General features: G+C 35.1%; 1 protein-coding gene across 1 annotated transcript in view; it reads left to right on the top strand.

The window, feature by feature from the left end:
• The window catches only part of LOC122326021 (protocadherin alpha-7-like), a 2,492-nt gene extending 1,935 nt beyond the window's left edge, over window positions 1-557 (top strand). Inside the window, exons 2-3 of the mRNA XM_043220695.1 lie at window positions 7-87; window positions 325-557. Of these exons, the coding sequence (XP_043076630.1) occupies window positions 7-87; window positions 325-557 (314 nt within the window). The remainder of the gene's footprint in view (window positions 1-6; window positions 88-324) is intronic.
• Window positions 558-17,833: the final 17,276 nt, after the last annotated feature.

Genomic DNA, 17,833 nt, shown 5'->3' on the forward strand with positions numbered 1-17,833 from the left:
TGCCAGAGTCACATCAGCTCCTGCTGGCCTGCCAGAATCACTTGAAATCTCAAACCATGGCTTATCCTTTGGAGTTCTTCAGCTCTGGTGAACTAATTCCCATGTTTCTGCGTCCTGCCCTGTCATGGCCTGTAGATCGTTTATTAATTTTTCTGCACTGTCCCAGGCAGAGGAGTCTGTCACTGGTTTCTCTATGGAGTCCTTATGGCAGCCATGGATGCCTGTCTGTCTCATGTATGTTTCCCTAGGCGTCGATTCCCACTGTCAAGTGGCCAGCTCCTCCTATCCTATTGAGGTCTTCAGTTCTATTTTTGTTGTTTCCAGCACCTGCTCTGACTGATGAGTCCTCTGTCTTACTCTGGTGGTCGTCTGCACCACACTGGAGTCTCCTCACTCTGCCTACACTGCCATGCCACCCCACTCTGCCTGCACTGGCTGCTCTGCCTACTCCCAGGGTTTCTGCCAGGTGCCCTGCTTTGCCTCTGTCCTCAGCTCTTCACTGGACCTGGCCCACGTCCCTTGCCCTGTTCTGCTACACTACCCACTCCTGGACTTGAACTTTTGTTGTTGGAGTGTCTGAAGTCCACTCATTTTCAGAGGAGCTCTATTCGATTTCAGTCTGTATTCCCCTATGTTAGTGTTCATGGACTCATGCACTTTTGAAATGTTGCTCCATTGTTTCTGTGTTCCCTGCCCCATTGTTATTCCTTTGGTAACTGATTAGTTCTACCCCCTTGTTAACTTGTTGTCCTGTTTATTTAAGTTTAGTTCAGTTTCTGAGCAAGCGCTGAATGTGTTTAGTCATTACTGGTTTCTTAGTTCTATCATTTTCAAGTATGTATTTCCTGGATTTCACTCTGTGTTTAATACTAGTTCTTTCTTGTTTTTGTGTTATTGCTGTCTGCCCTGGGCCTCATTTGTTTAATATGATAATCTTTTGCCTTGCATAGTTTTACTATTTGCTGATATTTAACCCTGCCCTGATTAAGCTCCTCAAAGACTCCTCCATTACGATAGTTTGTGTGTAATGTCTATTTTGGATAATATTTTTCTCAGTGTCATTAATTTGTCATCACTATAAGACTGTTTATTAGAATTTCACAATTTCCCTTGCTCAGATAATTTGTTGACAATTTTCAGTTTTGATGCTGCTTACTTGTCACCATCTATGGCTTGGTGTGAAACAAGATAGCCAAAATCAGCATCTGAAACTCACTGTTCTCAATAAGAAATGCTATTTTATTTCTATAAAATATCATCTACATAGAATAGTAATATTTAATTGTAGCAACAGTCATTATAAAAGTTGTTGGGACAATTAATTCAAAGAAAATACAAAGACAGTGCTCTGATGTACAGCATTAAGTTACATAAACATGGTCAGACAGTTTTGACAAAATCTGTTTATGTAACTTTATAGGGCTACCTTTGTACTTTTGACTGAATTGCCTAACAACTTTTATAATGATTGAAATAAACTCAAAGTAAGTTATTTTTACTTTTAACAACAACTCGTGACAAAGCCAGCAAATGCACTGAGCTTAGCACTGTCATCAGAAGTACCCCCAGCAGATGAAAGAATCATGCAACAAAGTAGTATCACTTTCCACTCAGTGCAAACAAATGTTTTATGGTAATATAAGATTGAAATTAAAAAGAAAAATGCTGTAGTACAGACAAAGGTCTCTCTCTCTCTCTCTCTCTCTCCCTCTCTCTCTCATAATATTATACTCTACATAATGCACTGCTTTCAGTACAATAATTACAATAACTTAATGAAACAACTCAATTTTCCTTTATTTATCATTCTAAATTAAATTAGTTATAAAGTATGGAGTCTGTTTTGTGGATCATCATAGAGGTAAGTTATAATGCAAGCAAACTAGTCAACAGGGTGGAAATTGTTTAACTATCAAGTCAAATCCCCCCATTTATATATAGAAGCTTTTAACAAATACAGTTATTGTGACAGCATAGCAGTATCAATTTGAGAAAATAGGTTGTCAATGTGTATAATGGCAAGATTAAACACTCAAATTTCAGTTAAAGCTTGTCACACTATCTAGATAAGTTTAGTTTAAATGCTATCTGTGCAGTCAAATATTACTAGACAATAATAGTTTAAATTCGTAATACAACTGAGCAAGCCAGGTTAGCTGAAACTATTATGTAGTTTAGGTATTTTTGATATATTATTAGTTATTTTCCTTTAATAATAATAAAGACAGAAAAATCATTATAAGCACCAAAAAATAAGAGAGACTCTTTAGTTCTGGACCACATGTCTCCAATGAGAAGAGAAGGAGTAGTTTGCTGCTTTGGTTGAAATGATAAAATGACCTCAAACAAATAGTAAATAAAGCGAATTAGAGACTATGCGATATGGCGGTATCAGATGAACAAAATAAAAAAGTCAATTTCATTATAATTTTTCATATCATATATTTTTTCAATGTAATTTTTTATCATTGAATGAGTGTAACCTTTACACTGCAAAAAATAAAATACAAGAAATTTACCTCACAACTTCAAACTTTTTCTATTGCCTCTTAAATCAGAAAATTTTACACTAGGCCTAATTGAATTTTTGCACTGCCCTGCACAATTTTTTTCTGTGCAATACACATTCCAATTGGCTAATGAAGAATTTTAATGTGAATTTTTAACAGATTCTGCATGAGCGTGAAGAAAAAGAGACAGAACTAGATGAAGTGTCAGTCAAGACAAAACAGGAGCAGTTCTTAAGCAGAGGGCTCAGAATTTAAAACAAAAGTTTTTTCTCTTTAAATATATTTGAACATTTTGTTTACTCCTGTGAAACCTGTATTTTTAACATCATTATCAGTCTTCAGTGTCAAATTTTCATTTCAATTATGTAGTATAAGGCAATATACATAAACTCATGAGATATGGCTGTATATATATGTACATATAGCTTTATATTTGTATATCACATATGCTCCTTATAAAACTGCACACACATTTTACAGCACAGACATTTCTAAAATGTAAATCTGATCCCACTTGGGGCTATGTGCTTCTCATGCTGGGTATACTACAATTCAAAGTGGATTTATTTCATGGAAATCATGGCTATGAAAGGTTAGAAAAGACACTTAGCATGTTTTGAATTTTTAGCTTTGTTGTCTTTGTTTGTAAAATGTATAGCTTAGAATCAGACCTTAAACAGAAGAAATTATAGATTGTTCATAACCTCACATAATATGGTTGTATTTGCATACATTCAAGTGCACAAGGCACTGCATACAGACTAATTGAAATTTCTGTTCTTTTGTTTTTTGGAGTGTTCTGCATAGTCTTCTCATTCTACTGAGAGTGAGTCAAGCTTTTCATTATTTGTTTTCATATTGTGCTCATTGAGCATTTAAATGAAAAGAATCAATAACTATTTCATACAATTGTGTCAGATTGCTTTTGTACTGTGACTGGATAGTTTGTATAGTAGAAATTGCTTTTTGAGGAAACCAAAACATATACATACTAACTTGAAAACATCATAGGAGAAGCTGTGGGAACAACAGTGGTGATGATTTTCCTCAGATGAAACAAGCTCCAGTGTAAACACATCTTGATATTTACTGAGTTTATGTATTCCTGGGTTGACATAGTCACGGTAGACCTGGAACAACAGTACAAATCAAAAATTCAATTTTTGATCATATCTCTAAACCTATTATCATACCCCCTTGGGTGATAGATGGTGACACTGATGTACAATACCATGGCCACACACTGATTGCCAAATTGCAAACTGAGTTCTTCCAAATCTGATTGGCTTTTATTAAAAAAAAAGTTGCAGTAAAAATGTAGCTTAAATATAAAACATAGAAACATGTTATAGGAAAAACATATTTTAGAGAGCTATAGGGCAAATAACAACATATTCCCTTACAAGATTCAGCCCAAAAACTATGATTGCAAACCATGGTTTTGCTAGTTAAACCATCCATAACAATTATGGTTTTGCCATACTAACTATAGTCTAACCATGAAATGTGTAGTAAAACTATAGTTGTAAAAAAAAAAACTTTACTGTAATAAACCAGCCCAGATGAAATTTTGTGCAAGAAAAATGGCTAAAATGATAATGCAACAATGTACAAATTAGAGTGACACTAAAACAGGTAATAATGGGTACTTTTTACTTAAATACATGTCAGGCAGTGCTTCTGCTTTACCTGTAGTATTTTAAACATGAGTATCTGTACATTTACTTGAGTAAGGTTGTGTTTACCTTTGCCATCTCTGGACAATAGGTATATTTTAGAATGTACAAACATGTAGAATAAATGTATATTTAATTCATATATTCATACACTGTAAACATATATTCATATATTCCTTACTGTAGGCATAGTTTTTGTTTGTTTGTTGTTTTTTTAATGTAGACAAATGCTAAGAACGATGGAATATATATTTGTACATATATATATTAATTTACTGTCTGTAGTTATATTGTGTGTACTAGGAGCTGGAAAAAGGAAAAATTGCCATTTGAGCTGTTATAGATAATTCTCTCTCATTCCTGTAGCATAACAATCAAGAAGTCTGCTGCCGTACCTGCACTTAGCAGTTCAGTGACATCACAACTGTTTCTCAGAATATTTTTTTTTTCACTTGCATTGAGGAGCAGATAGGGAAATTGGATTATGCATTAGAAAATTTCCACAAAGTAAGTGTTTTATTTTGCCCCCACAATATGCTTTAATAAGATTATATTACTTTGTGACAATATTTAAATGCCTTGTGTGCTAAATGAGGCCCTAAACATTTATCACAGATTTGGTGCTATGCTGCTGTGGAGAGGGAACTTAAAGGAAAACACCAAAGTAAGTGTTTGTTTTATTATAAAATATGCATTTTTTCTAGCATCATGATTTACAGTGATATTTATGTGTTGTGGACTCCAAAAACTTTCTCAGAGAGAACTTTTTCCTCATGATGCAGATTAGGCAAGGAAGTTGGTTTTAACAAGAAAACACTGAAAATAAGTGGTTTCTTTTGTTAGTTTTGCTGATAACTTATATGTTATATTTTATAAAATAATAATATAATAATAATAATATTTGTATGCTCTGTGAGCCTAAGCAACAGATGAAATAACAACAAGATGTCACGCAGATGAAATATCAATATCAATGGCCAATGGTTTCTTGTGATTATATGAGCTTAATAATTTAATAAGTTTTCATAATGTGTCACTGTATTAGATACATAGTGTCATACATGTGTATTCATATATATTTGAAAAATAACCTTTTAATGCCTCAAACTCAAAAAATTATTTCACCATTCAAAGTGAATTGTACCCTCACACAATATACTTGGTATATGACACATGAAGTACTTGCCAGTCTAACAGATCAGATGTACATTTTAGTATACCTTTAACTACATAATTTATGATTTATTTTGATAAGCTGATATAAATTTGTATTTAATGACATAATTTGTAAAAATGTAAATTTCAAAGCTTTACCCTTATACTCTAGCAAGTTTTGTAGTCAGTGTCACATTTGCTGGAGTCTTGGGTTTTAGACTGGCACAATTTGCCAGCTGAACACATTAAGTCATTAGTCTTAAATTTAATTCCTGGAGGGCCTGACTCTGCAGTTTAGCTGCAGCTAATAAAGGTCTTCAGTATCACTAGAAACTTTCAAGCTGTGGTGTGTTTGAAGCTGGTTCCAGCTAAACTGTGCAGGCTGTGGCCCTCAAATTGGCACCAGACAATGCATTAAATGAAGAATCTTACAGCTAAGTCCCACTAAGGGGACTATAGGCTCTGACGAGCAGCCTCAACTGCTTAGTTCCGCTGAATATAAGTCTTTTCCTATGAAACCCTGTCAGTAAAGAGTGGCAAGCTGATTACAATAAGTTCCTAAAGTACCTGGACACAGAGCAGATTGGTGCAGGAACTCCCAGCACTGAGCACAACACCCAAGTGAACTGGGTCTGCACAGTGTGTCTTTTGAAAATGTATCATTGTGCAGACTTGCTTCTTCTAGTAGAGGAGTCCTCGCACTTGAATGAGTCTGTCACTACATTGGCTGGAAGGATCTTTTAGTTGGTCCTTAAGTTTCAGAGAGCCTTATGTTATGGATAAAATACCACACTGTGTCTGAGATAGGAGATCTCTTCTGATTAAAATCACCCAGAGAAAGTTGTTTGAGGGGAGGATGTGGGTCTAAGAGCCACATTTTTGGTTACAGCCAGAGAGGTGCTGTGAGGTAAGAGGCAGGACCTTTTTGCACTGAAACTTTGTACAGGACTCCCAGGAGCAAAGTAATCAGTAGAAAAAGAAATCCTGGGACACATGTAGGCAGTGCATCCCAGGCCCAAGGGAGGTGTATAAGTCAGAGGATTTAGAGAGAGACAGCATTCCAAAGCCTTGTCTCTTGTAAAGCAAAGAGGTTGACCTCTGTACTCATTGAGAAATTTTCTAATTTTGTCACAATAGTTCAGGGTGGAGTTCCAGCCATCACAGTTTGTCACTGGACAGCATGTTTTGTCCACTTTCCAAATGCTCCAGAATATAGATAACCCTGAAGGACAAGAACCTGTCCTGTGCTAAAGCAAGAACTCTATTGCACTAGCCTGTTAAAGGCTATTGTGAATGCAGTCCTCCTTGGATGTATGTAAGAGACTACAGCAGTGTTCTCCAACTGCACTGAGGTGTAGTAGCCCCTTAACTGCTGGAGAAGTATTTTAGGGCCCAAAAATACAGCCATCATTTTGCAGCAATTTATGTATCAAATCCAGAGAGTTACTCTCTCTGGCAGGGTCTAAACCACACAAAAGAACACAGAAAAAATTACCAGCCAGGCACCCACCATCAGACCTAGAACCTTCACAGAGGGTAATGGACTGTAATTTTTACCATAACCTGAAGTATTATTTCAAGGAGAGGAATCAAAAGGAATAAGAGTTTATTGGGTCGAGATAAAACATAAATAAATGAATCAAAATAAACTATGATAAATAAAACTCTCATGTCTGAGTTTCTCTTGCTGCTCTAGCCAGTCAATTTTGGTCTGACCACTACTACTATCACCATTTCAAGTAATTCCTCAAATGATTTATTTGTCATGCAAAGGTGCTTTCAGTAGCATTTCCTCTCAATTTCCATATCACTGGAAGCAGGAGAACTTGCATCTTCAGCTCACTCTGAAGCAGCACTATAGAGGCACTTCAGCAATGGGTGCGAGAATGATGCAGGGATGCCAGCTCAGCACACAAACCCATGATCTAACAAGATGCGGAAACACTCTTCCTGAAGAAGGAGAGCCTGGGCAGACCGCTGTCAACTGGCAATAACTCTTACTGTGATGCGCTCAGCTCTTTAATGGTAAAATTAATGTGTTGTATTCACTATATCCATTCCAAAACAAAAACCATTCAATAAAATTACAGTTAAGCTAGATTGAACAATTTTACAATTATCTGAAATTTCCTGGGCTCTGAGATTTTAATGAAAAATATCTTCTTTTTTTTTGTTCTGTAGGGAGTAGATGATGTGATGACCAAAACCTTTTTAATTAGTACAACTTTAATGAAATCCAGCAACAAATATGGCATTTGATGAGGAACAGAAAACTCTACCATAGCAGTAAAAAGCTGATGCTCATTGCCTAAATCAACAATGTTGTGTTCTGATGTCAACAAAAAAATTGATTGTTGCTATGGCTGTAATAAATTTGCAATTTTATTTGTTAATTATCTGAAGTTCTGTTTAGTATTTGTTTAATAACACTTTTATACAGATAGTAGATGTACACTTATACATTGCGATTTGGTTTCTCTGGTAAAATTAGTGTCCCTGAGGCAGACAGAGGCTATCTGGATATATGAGATATGTTTGTAAGATCTAATCCACGGGTTCTGTACTCACTGCACTGTAATGCCCTTAAAACTGCGTTACTTTCCTCCCAGCTAATGAGAATGGTATAGCCCTACAGCACAATATCTTAAACAGATGGGTGCTACGAATATCAGAGCTGTCATTGTACACATTATTTTCCAAGCCTCATTTATTCTCTTATTAGAATAATTAGCCCAGTCATTTGAGTGGATTCATAAAGCCAAGATCATTTTCTAACCATAAATGATGGGATTTCTTCCTTCAAGATGGAAATTTCATTGCATATTTCATCATTATCATCTTACATCCACTAGGTGGTCATGTGTTTTATTAATATTAGTTTAAAAGCAGCTCTAAAAATGCTTAAATCAGCTACCAAGCTTTTGAAATCAAGGAGGGAAGTTTAAAATTCTTTTGCACAGCTAGACCTACAAGAAATAATGTTTCAATGATATTACATAATTATCCATTTTGACCCTCCTATGTAATAATTTTTTAATGCACTTGTACCAAAACCTTCATATTTAATGTCTAAGAAGTTTGTTTGTTTATTTTATGTATTGCAGAGACATTATAATCCCATCCATCCAAGTGTGTGTTACATTTTAAACTGCATGTTAATTAAGCGCCATTGTAATGCTACATAAGCTAGCTGAGAGAGTTATCCATGTTACTTATCCCTATTCATCACAATGGCATCTAAGATAGATCTAGTTATAGCATCTACTCAGCAGAACTAGCTATGAATTTTTGATAATTATCAGAATTAGTAGAATTTATGGCATTTAAGTGATCTTTTTATGCTATATTACCAGCATATATACTAATATACTAGCAATTTAACCCACTGGGGTCTGAGGGTGATTTTGGGGTCCTAAGAGATGTTTTGATATATCCTGATATTTGTACTTATTTAGCTACTTATAATTTTTGTTGCATTCAGCACAAACTATGCTACAATAATGATGATCATGTAACCAAGATAGATGCATTTTTTTGAACAAAAAAATATTATTATTAATTTAATTTTTTTAATAATGTATATATGTAATTTTGTATCTACGTTTAGAGAGGCAAATGTAGCTGAAATAAGACCACAAAACTCAGACGAAAAAAGAGGGAAATACTTGCATGGGCCAGAGCCATGTTACTTTTTGTGTATGTAAAGTGAACTAAATGTAGTAAATGTACATCATGTGTGTGTTTCTGGGTCCATAGAGATCTCCTGCCAGGTGGACATAAAATCAATGCCCAACTGTTTAATTATTGCTGCAGTAACAAGCCCAGCCAGTTTAAACAAAATGACCTTCACTCTTTTTTGTGTAAGTGCACACTGTAGCTTTACCAATGACATTGTATGAATTAACCCAAGGCCCTCCAAGGGCTTATGCTTCCCTAGCCATGTCTCTATGTTGTGCTCAATGACTCAGCACCATGTGCAAACAAAGGCGACAAAGAGGTCCCTTTATGGAGACCATCTGCAGTGCTGATGCTAACAATAATTTTCCTGGTTCAAGGTTGTAAGCAAGATAAGCTCAGTCTGAATTATATCAGCAAGTGCACAAAGACACCTTTTGCTTAAGACTGAGCATCTCTGAGAGAGTACAAGCAGAGTTAAGAACTGCTTTCCAAATACAGATAAAAAACATGCCTCTATGCAGATACCAGAACAAACACTTAGAAACATAGCTTTATGTATCCACTGTGTATTGCAAGTCCGTACGAACCACAGATGCACTGCCAGCTTTAAAAGGAAGATTTGCTGCTCCATATACAATTGGTTTTTCATTGGATCAGTCCAAGAAGGGGAAAAAAAAACTTATTTTTGTGGACCACAGGTCCCAGCGAGTTTACATAAAAGTTGCAATCCTGATATATAGTCCAGAATGAGGAATTAGTCACACAGATACATCAATTTTTCAGCCCCACATTGAGCCAAAGGTTTTATAAGCATTCATTCATGTAAGCCAACAAGATATATGCACATTGTGATAACATCAATAAATACTTTTTGCCTAAATAAACAATTTTGTTGTAGAAATTGAAATAACATAATAATAATAATAATAGTGTGTTATTATAACCCAATGATTAATATACATTTTTTTATTTCCCTTTGGCTTTTACCAATTATTTATTAGCTAGATATATTTTGGAGTGTTGTGACCTATCTTATAGTCCTGTTGATATTGCTACATTATCAGCATATAGGTAATTACACATTATGCAGTCTATTATATACATTTAATTTGCCTCAAATGTTATAATCTCATTCTGAAGAAAGCAGAGTTATGGATTCAAAGTACAAGATTACAGATTCAGTGTACAAAATTCCAAGTCTACCAGCCATGCTGCACACCATTATCATTTTCTACTCCAAATTCAAAACTAGATTGTCAGGATGGAGTCCATACACACAGCTCAGTTTAATATTTCATTTCCCACTGTATTGGGGACAGGACCCAGCTATCCACGGCATATTCAATTTCTGAGGTCTAGAACCGTGCAACCTAAGCAACTGAAGATAGATCACATGGTCACTCATCCTCATATTCCAAGCTGGTACCTTGTCTTCCGACCAGAAATTCATTTAATCAGAAAGTGTTTTTGCACAGCCAATAGTCTCCATATGCACCAAGCGCTGCTGAGCTCACGCTCCCCTCAGCCTAACCTCAGACTGTGAGCCATGAACCTCTGCTACAGGACCAGTCAATAAATTCTGCAGGATTGTTTAGGCAAAATTTCAGAAACTTACTCCACTCAACATATTCTAATAAACAATTGTTACATTTTTATTTCTTTCTTTCTTTGTCAATTTATAATAAAGATACACTTTTTTAATTTATTAAATTTGTTTGTTTAAAATGTTGAAATTGTTTTTACTTCTATTTGCGATTTTAGTTAATGTGTGTGTGTTTTTCTGCTATGGTTGTGTGGAACAATTGTCCCCACAGTATAGTAGAATCTGACAACATTTGTGTGAGGACATTTGGAGGAAAAATTAGGACTATTTGGGGGAAAAAAGGAAAGGAAAGAAAAAAGGTTAAAGGGAAAAAATCTAATACTAAATTAATTTTGTCTTAAAATGTAAAAATGTGATGTATTTAGGGGTGTAGATTTGAAGTCAAGATCTCTCATTTATGGGGCAATTGTAGGAGCCAATTAAAATATTATTAGGTCAATTATAAAAACTAAAAAGTCAATCAAAGTCCTCAAAAATATAATAAAACAAACACTTGAGTTTTGAAATGTAATATGCTGTAAGGAGGTGAAGTCAAGACCTATAAATGCAATAAGATAATCTGAAGGGATGTCAAAGGAACAAAGGACAAAGGGAGAATGCGACAACACACCGCCCCTGTTGCCTTTGCAGCACCCTCCTCACCTCTATCTTATAGCCCCCTACTTACAGCCAAAGACTTGGTTTAAAGTTCATTAGGAATAAGGTAATATACTCCCTTGTGTCTTAGAACTCATTCGCTGCTTCACTTTCATGTATTTCTATCTCAATTTCCCACAGTAATCACTTATATTATGGAGAAGATTAAGAACTTGAGTGAGGGCATGTGTTCTGCTGAGAAGGAGAGTGTACCCTCGCTTTGAGTCTCTAAACGTATTTCCAGCCTGGTGCTGACTCTGGAGCCACCCATCGGAACCTAAACACCAAAAAAAAAGGTTTATACAACTTACATTTTGAGATCTCTTTTGTCTGGTCACAGAGTATATATAAGAGAAAGTGACAAAACACAGCAAAGAAGACACGATTTCTGTATCCATTTTCCGTATTGTTGGCGTGCATAGAGTAGAGTCAGATCAATGATCAATGGATGGGAACAGAGAGCCGCGTTTTTGAGATCTTGACTTCTGGCCACTAAACTGGCTCCAGCATGCTATTACTTAGGGAACGCAGCAAAAAATTATTCTTTTTGAGTCTATTGAGGAGCCAGCTGCATTAAGGTGCCAAGCGATCTCACCGAGTAACCGCTGGCTAAGACCTGGACTAAGCCTAGATGTGTGTCGTGTGAGTCTATTCTGGCCAAACAAGGTCTCTAAGCCACCCAGACTCCTAACGCAGGCAAATATGTTAGAGCTAGGGGAAATATTATAGTTAATTAATGATCCAGATTTAATCACAACTAGAGGGACTTTCAGTAGATTTACATTTAAATAAATACTCACTAAAATCCACGAAAGATTGAGTCAGATAAAATTATGAGTATAAGGTCCATTACCTACAATTGGAAAACCAATAGATTAATAAATGCTTAGTGATTTTTAACTTGAGAGCGCAAGGAAAAGACTGAACCACGCGTTGACCCAACCGACTCAGGGCCTCTGGATTCCATTCACCAGGAAAAGGGGGACCCTCATAATGCTAATTAAAATATTTAAAAAAATGTATTTATTCATGATGTGATACAGAAGCTAAATTTTCAAGTTTTTACTCCAATCTCCAGGCCAGTCACATGAATATTTACTGAATACCTATAAATTGAGATTTATTAAGTGAATTAACTTGTAATGTCTTTTAGTAGGTAACAGGTTGACACTGGAACACTATGTTATCATGCAGATTAAAAATTGTGGTTGTACTTATGGATCAAATCTCTACGATTTTTTTTAATTGAGGATATGCTTTATATTCATTGTTCAGGAAATGCTACACCAAAGTCACGGGGTTACTGATCTCTGGTAGAAAAAGAAAACATTTTTCTGTCAATGCTGTATAAAGACTAGGCCAAAGTAAGCTGATATTGTGATCAAAGGTAAACAGATCTGCAAAAAGAAACTCCATTGTCAGTCCATCCAGGCGGCGTGGCTCCACTCTAGCCCTGCTAAGAAGTCTGGAGTGGGTATTAAGGCCTTCCATTCTCAGGAAATACTTTATCTTCGCCTTTGGAGGGTTCAGCCCCGTATTTCACAGTTCATACAGTGCCTGGGCTGTGGCACCACATGAGGCATCCACTTTGTCAAACTCTGCTCTGGTACCAGACACATTGAATAGAAATGAATAGACTTTGCGGAGTGTATACTGGAGGTGCAGGGAGACATACTAGCTTTCTATGTCATCTTTTGATTCTTAGATAATATAATATTTCCCTCCAAGAAAAAAATGTCTATATATATATATATATATATATATATATATATATATATATATATATATATATATATATTTATATACATACATACATACATACAGTGCTCAATTACCACTAATATTAGCACCCTTGGTAAATCTGGAGCAATGGTGGCTGTGATAAATCTGCATTGTTCATTGTTCCCACTCATATTCACAAAACTGAGCACTCCAGGGTGATTATGCAGAAAGACATGAAATCTCTTTAACTGATGTTATTAACTGTGTTGTGTTTAACACTCTTACTGATCTTATTGTGACATAGGACTGCCATAAAATTAGATTTTTAAACACAAATTTGCTAAATAAATGTATTTATTTCTGAGTAGTGATTTAAGTTACATGGATAAATTGAAATGCAACTGAAAGGAGTCCTTGTGACTATACTGTAGCTCACTGCAGTTTGGAAAAGTTATTCTTGTGTTTATAACATACCATTTTTATAGAAACAAAGTTATAGGCAGAATATTTACAGTGTGCCATATTAAACCAAGAATTTTAATAAATAGACAAATTAGGCTTTAAGTGGAGAAAGCCAGACTATTAGACTAAAAATATACTTGAACTTAACTTCACTCTCCTGCCAGATAAACTGGTTTTGACTAACTAAGGGCATGCACTTTTACTGAACCCTAATCACCTTCCACAGGACTGTCTCATTACTAACTCTGGCTTGTATGTAAGCATGTTATTTACATTTATTTTTTAACAACTGTAGCCATTTTGATTCCACTCAGGTGTTTGACTGCTTTCTTCCACCCGTAGCTTCAATTATTTTATGTGAGAACCATTGAGTAAGTTAGCTCAGGTGCGAGCAGGAGGGAAGGGTAAAGCACATTCCTGCTGCACCTTACTAAAAAGGTCTCTGCGATTCCAAACATAATGTTGGTTGAGCAGTCGCTTTCCACTCTAGACTTCAACCGCACTGAACTCTAAATCTCTGGTTTTAATGGGAGCAATCCAGTGAAATGAATTTCAAAGCATCCAAACCAAGTCTGTGTATGGCAATTTAATTCATCGTCTCTCAAAAGTGAGGAATCACTTTTCTTTTCTCAAACTTTTGTTAGGAGCTGGGCTTTTGATATGCAAGAACTAAATCCCCAGATCCTCATATTTTTCTAATCTGCATCAGCTTGAGGGTTTAACTTCCAAATAGACTTACTAAGCACCTTCTGTAACTCAAATTTAAACTAATAACATTCATAATTGAAAACTGTCTTGGATAGAGTTTCATGACAACGATATCAATATAAATGATAAATGGTAAAAGATTGTAAATGTTTGGCAAATTATATTATTAGAAGTTTCTTACATTTTGGGAATCATGGGAATCAAACCCATTGCATAGTGTCATACTCTACCAATTGAATTACAAGAACAACTACAATGTTGTGATACAATGCTAATACATGAATGACTTTCTCCACAACAATGTTGTATGAGTTATATATTGACTCCTCCTATGTCCAAATTTAGTCAATTTCATATTTTTCTACAAATCGATGCTATGGGTCAGTCCTCCACATGGTCTGTTATTTTTCACAAAGGATTAACCAATTCAACATGTTGAAAATAGCTTGAGAGCAAATCTCTTTGGACATTTCAACTGTCTGAGAAGTCTCGTAACTCCCCTCTTCTTCGCTCCACGGAGCTTCGCTGCATGTCTCCTCAAGATTGAGAGTTGCAACAAATCCTCATCGAGGCAATGCGTCCCTCTAGTAGTTAGGATAGATATATTGAGTATGCCTGTTTTGTTAAAATCAATAGCTGTAATGCTTCAGTGCAGAAGGAAGCCTGTCGTGAGCCACAAGAGGTAAGTTTGCCGGCGAGCAGATTAGGCAAATTTCCACTTATTAGACAGCCTAATCAGCTCACAGTTTTTGTAATTGCATCACTTATGACTCTTAAACCTTAAAAATTGAGATTAGGAAGATGCTTATGTAATCGCTAGCTTTGGTTTAACTATTGAAGCCTTTTCTCTTGTAAAAGGCTCAATGCAACCAACCAAAAATAAAAAAATAAATACGAACTCATGAGAGTGTTGTTTACAAACACAAAAATTTTTTTTTCGCACCTGTAGTAAGCATTTTGATTGGAAAGGATAATGAATCTGAAAAAACGCATACTAAAATCTTGACTCTGTGTATGTAATGACCTGTAGGCTACTAGCTTACAGTAATATTTAACACTGATTACTCACACTTTCACAGTGCTTTATCCCTAGAATTAAGATTATAATTATTTTTTTAAACACAGAGCACAGACAAACAAAAAAAAACTATTGAAATCATAGTTACTAATAAAAATTGTTTAGTAGCTATGATACTGTTTCTTTGAAATCAAATCTTTAACTATGACAGACATTAGCACCTAACAATGGCTTGAGAGAAAAAAATTATCTTAAAAAGTATATTTCTATATATATATATATATATATATATATATATATATATATATATATATATATATATATATATATATATATATATAAACCCAAATAGGAAATACGACTATTAACAAATAAGCATATTCTGTTCTATATTAGAGCAGGCAATTACAATGTATATGACAGAAATTATTAAATATGTGTATTATTAAATAAGATGTAACCCCTTTTGTAATCATTAGAAATTTAATTACACTTTTTTCTTAGTAACTGTAACTGAATAGGAAAAAAAATTGTCATTAAATTTACATTACATGTACAAACAATAAAACAAATTCATCCCATTTGTGATCTAACACTATTGAACTCGAGCAAGGCACTGATCCAGGAGGAACAGTGCAAAATGTTATTAATATAGCAAAAAAATCAAAGCAACATAACAAAGTCCTATTTTTAGAAGTTTGCATTGTGGGAATATTATGTTAAAGCTCTCCTGCTGAATTATCTTTTGCTGTGAACAAGAATAAAATCTATTCCGAGATAGTTCACCCTACAGCTGTATAAATGCCATAGTGTTCTTCTTCAACATGTTAAACATTCCATAAAGCACTGACTCTTTTGATGCAGAGATTGCTTTGATATTTGCAATGACCAGTGAAAGCGTTGTTACTGCACTGTGGATTATGATGCAGAATCATTGTAGCAGCACATGAAAATGTTTAGCACACACAACCCCAGGGCACATGAAGAAAATCTCCTCCCCTTTAAACTGTGATCGACGAATTGCTGTGCCACTGACAGTGAAAACCAACAACCCTTAACCAGATTTTTATAGTAAAGACTGTAATATCTTTCAGCTAGAAATGCTCTTCAGAGGGGGAAAAAAAAACATAAATACAGACAGTTTACTTAAAAGTCAGAACAGATGGAGGCCCTGATAGCACATGTTTGTCACTGGAAGATGTCATTTTGAAAGCATATGCTCGTTTACTATCTAAGTCTCATCAACTGACACACGCTGGCTGAAATCACCATTTACAAAGCTTCTGAAAATAGATCATGCTTTTTTCTTTTTTTTTTTCCTCCACCGTTATGACTAGAACAAAAATGGATAAAAAAAACTCAAGGTCAGTAAGCCTCTTACAATGAAAGACAATTTGACCTTTAAAGATAATGCCTGATTTATTATAAAATATCACGTGATGATAAAATCATAATGATACTGTACTGAAAATATATTTTAAATTTTTTCTGTCACTTTATTGTGACTTATGAACCTATTCAAGTGCTTGATTCATACATGATACTAACTGATTTGGTCCTTGAGTTGAATTTATGGAATGAATGGATTTTGGCCACTACCAGTTGAGTTGCATCTAAGAAATTGTCTGTATTTTTGTCCATGCATTCCTCCAGTTCAGCGAATATTGAAATGATGGTGTCGTGAACATATCCAAGCATAAAAGCTCCATTGTGACTCACTAAACTCTAAAACTTAAGCCGCTTAATGGAAGACAAGAAAAAAATCTTCAAAAATATGTATTTTAAACTGTACAAAACCGAAAAGCCTTTCTGCTTGTAGCCACAGAGAACATGGAGGAGATTCAAGAGCTTTTGTAATGCGGCCGGGATTCCCTTGGGTGATCAGAACGGCTCCATCCACCTGCATCACTTTTTAAAAGCTGGAGCAGCTCAACCTCCCTGTTCAGATCAAAGCTCTCATCCTTTTTGTCCTATATTAATATGGAAGGATGAATGTTATAGGTTTTGCTTTTCCCTTTTTCTTCATATCAGATGTGCTGTGGGGATCCAGGGCTCTTTATACTTTGTGTAGTGGTTCATGCAGTGTGAGCAGTTTTGCGGGAAAGAGGAAATGAAGAAGGCTGAAACAGGCAAGACTGCAATGAAATGATCTTTTTTCTAGGTTGGCTGAGCTGCTAATCCTTTTTTCTGCTTCTTCTTCTCCTTCTTCTTCTTTTAATCTGTGCCTGAAGCTGTACTGTAACCCGTATAATGATTAATACTCATTAATACTCATGGTGACTGGTGCATAGCTGTAAGTTTGTAAAAACTAAATATTACTTTATTTCATTTGCTATTAGTTGTTAAATTATTATTTACTCAATTAGCCTATTCTTATACAATATCTATTTAAGATTTATTCTTAAAAATATTATGACTTAATTCTGACAGCAGAGATTTGTAGGTAGTAAAACATGTTGTACAGTTCCATTTTGATACTGACAGGTACAAGTTAAAAGCTTATAAATACTAAAAACACTGACAATAACATATGACAATTTCAGTATTTATCATTCATTTATGATTCATAGATATGGGGTGGAGTTAAGTGATCTAGACTATGGTCAGTGTGTCCGTCCTCAGGATTGGTTTGCAGCAATCGACCTGAAGGACGCTGCACTTACAT

The sequence above is a fragment of the Puntigrus tetrazona genome, chromosome 21 (assembly GCF_018831695.1).
Source record: "Puntigrus tetrazona isolate hp1 chromosome 21, ASM1883169v1, whole genome shotgun sequence".
NCBI lineage: Eukaryota > Metazoa > Chordata > Actinopteri > Cypriniformes > Cyprinidae > Puntigrus > Puntigrus tetrazona.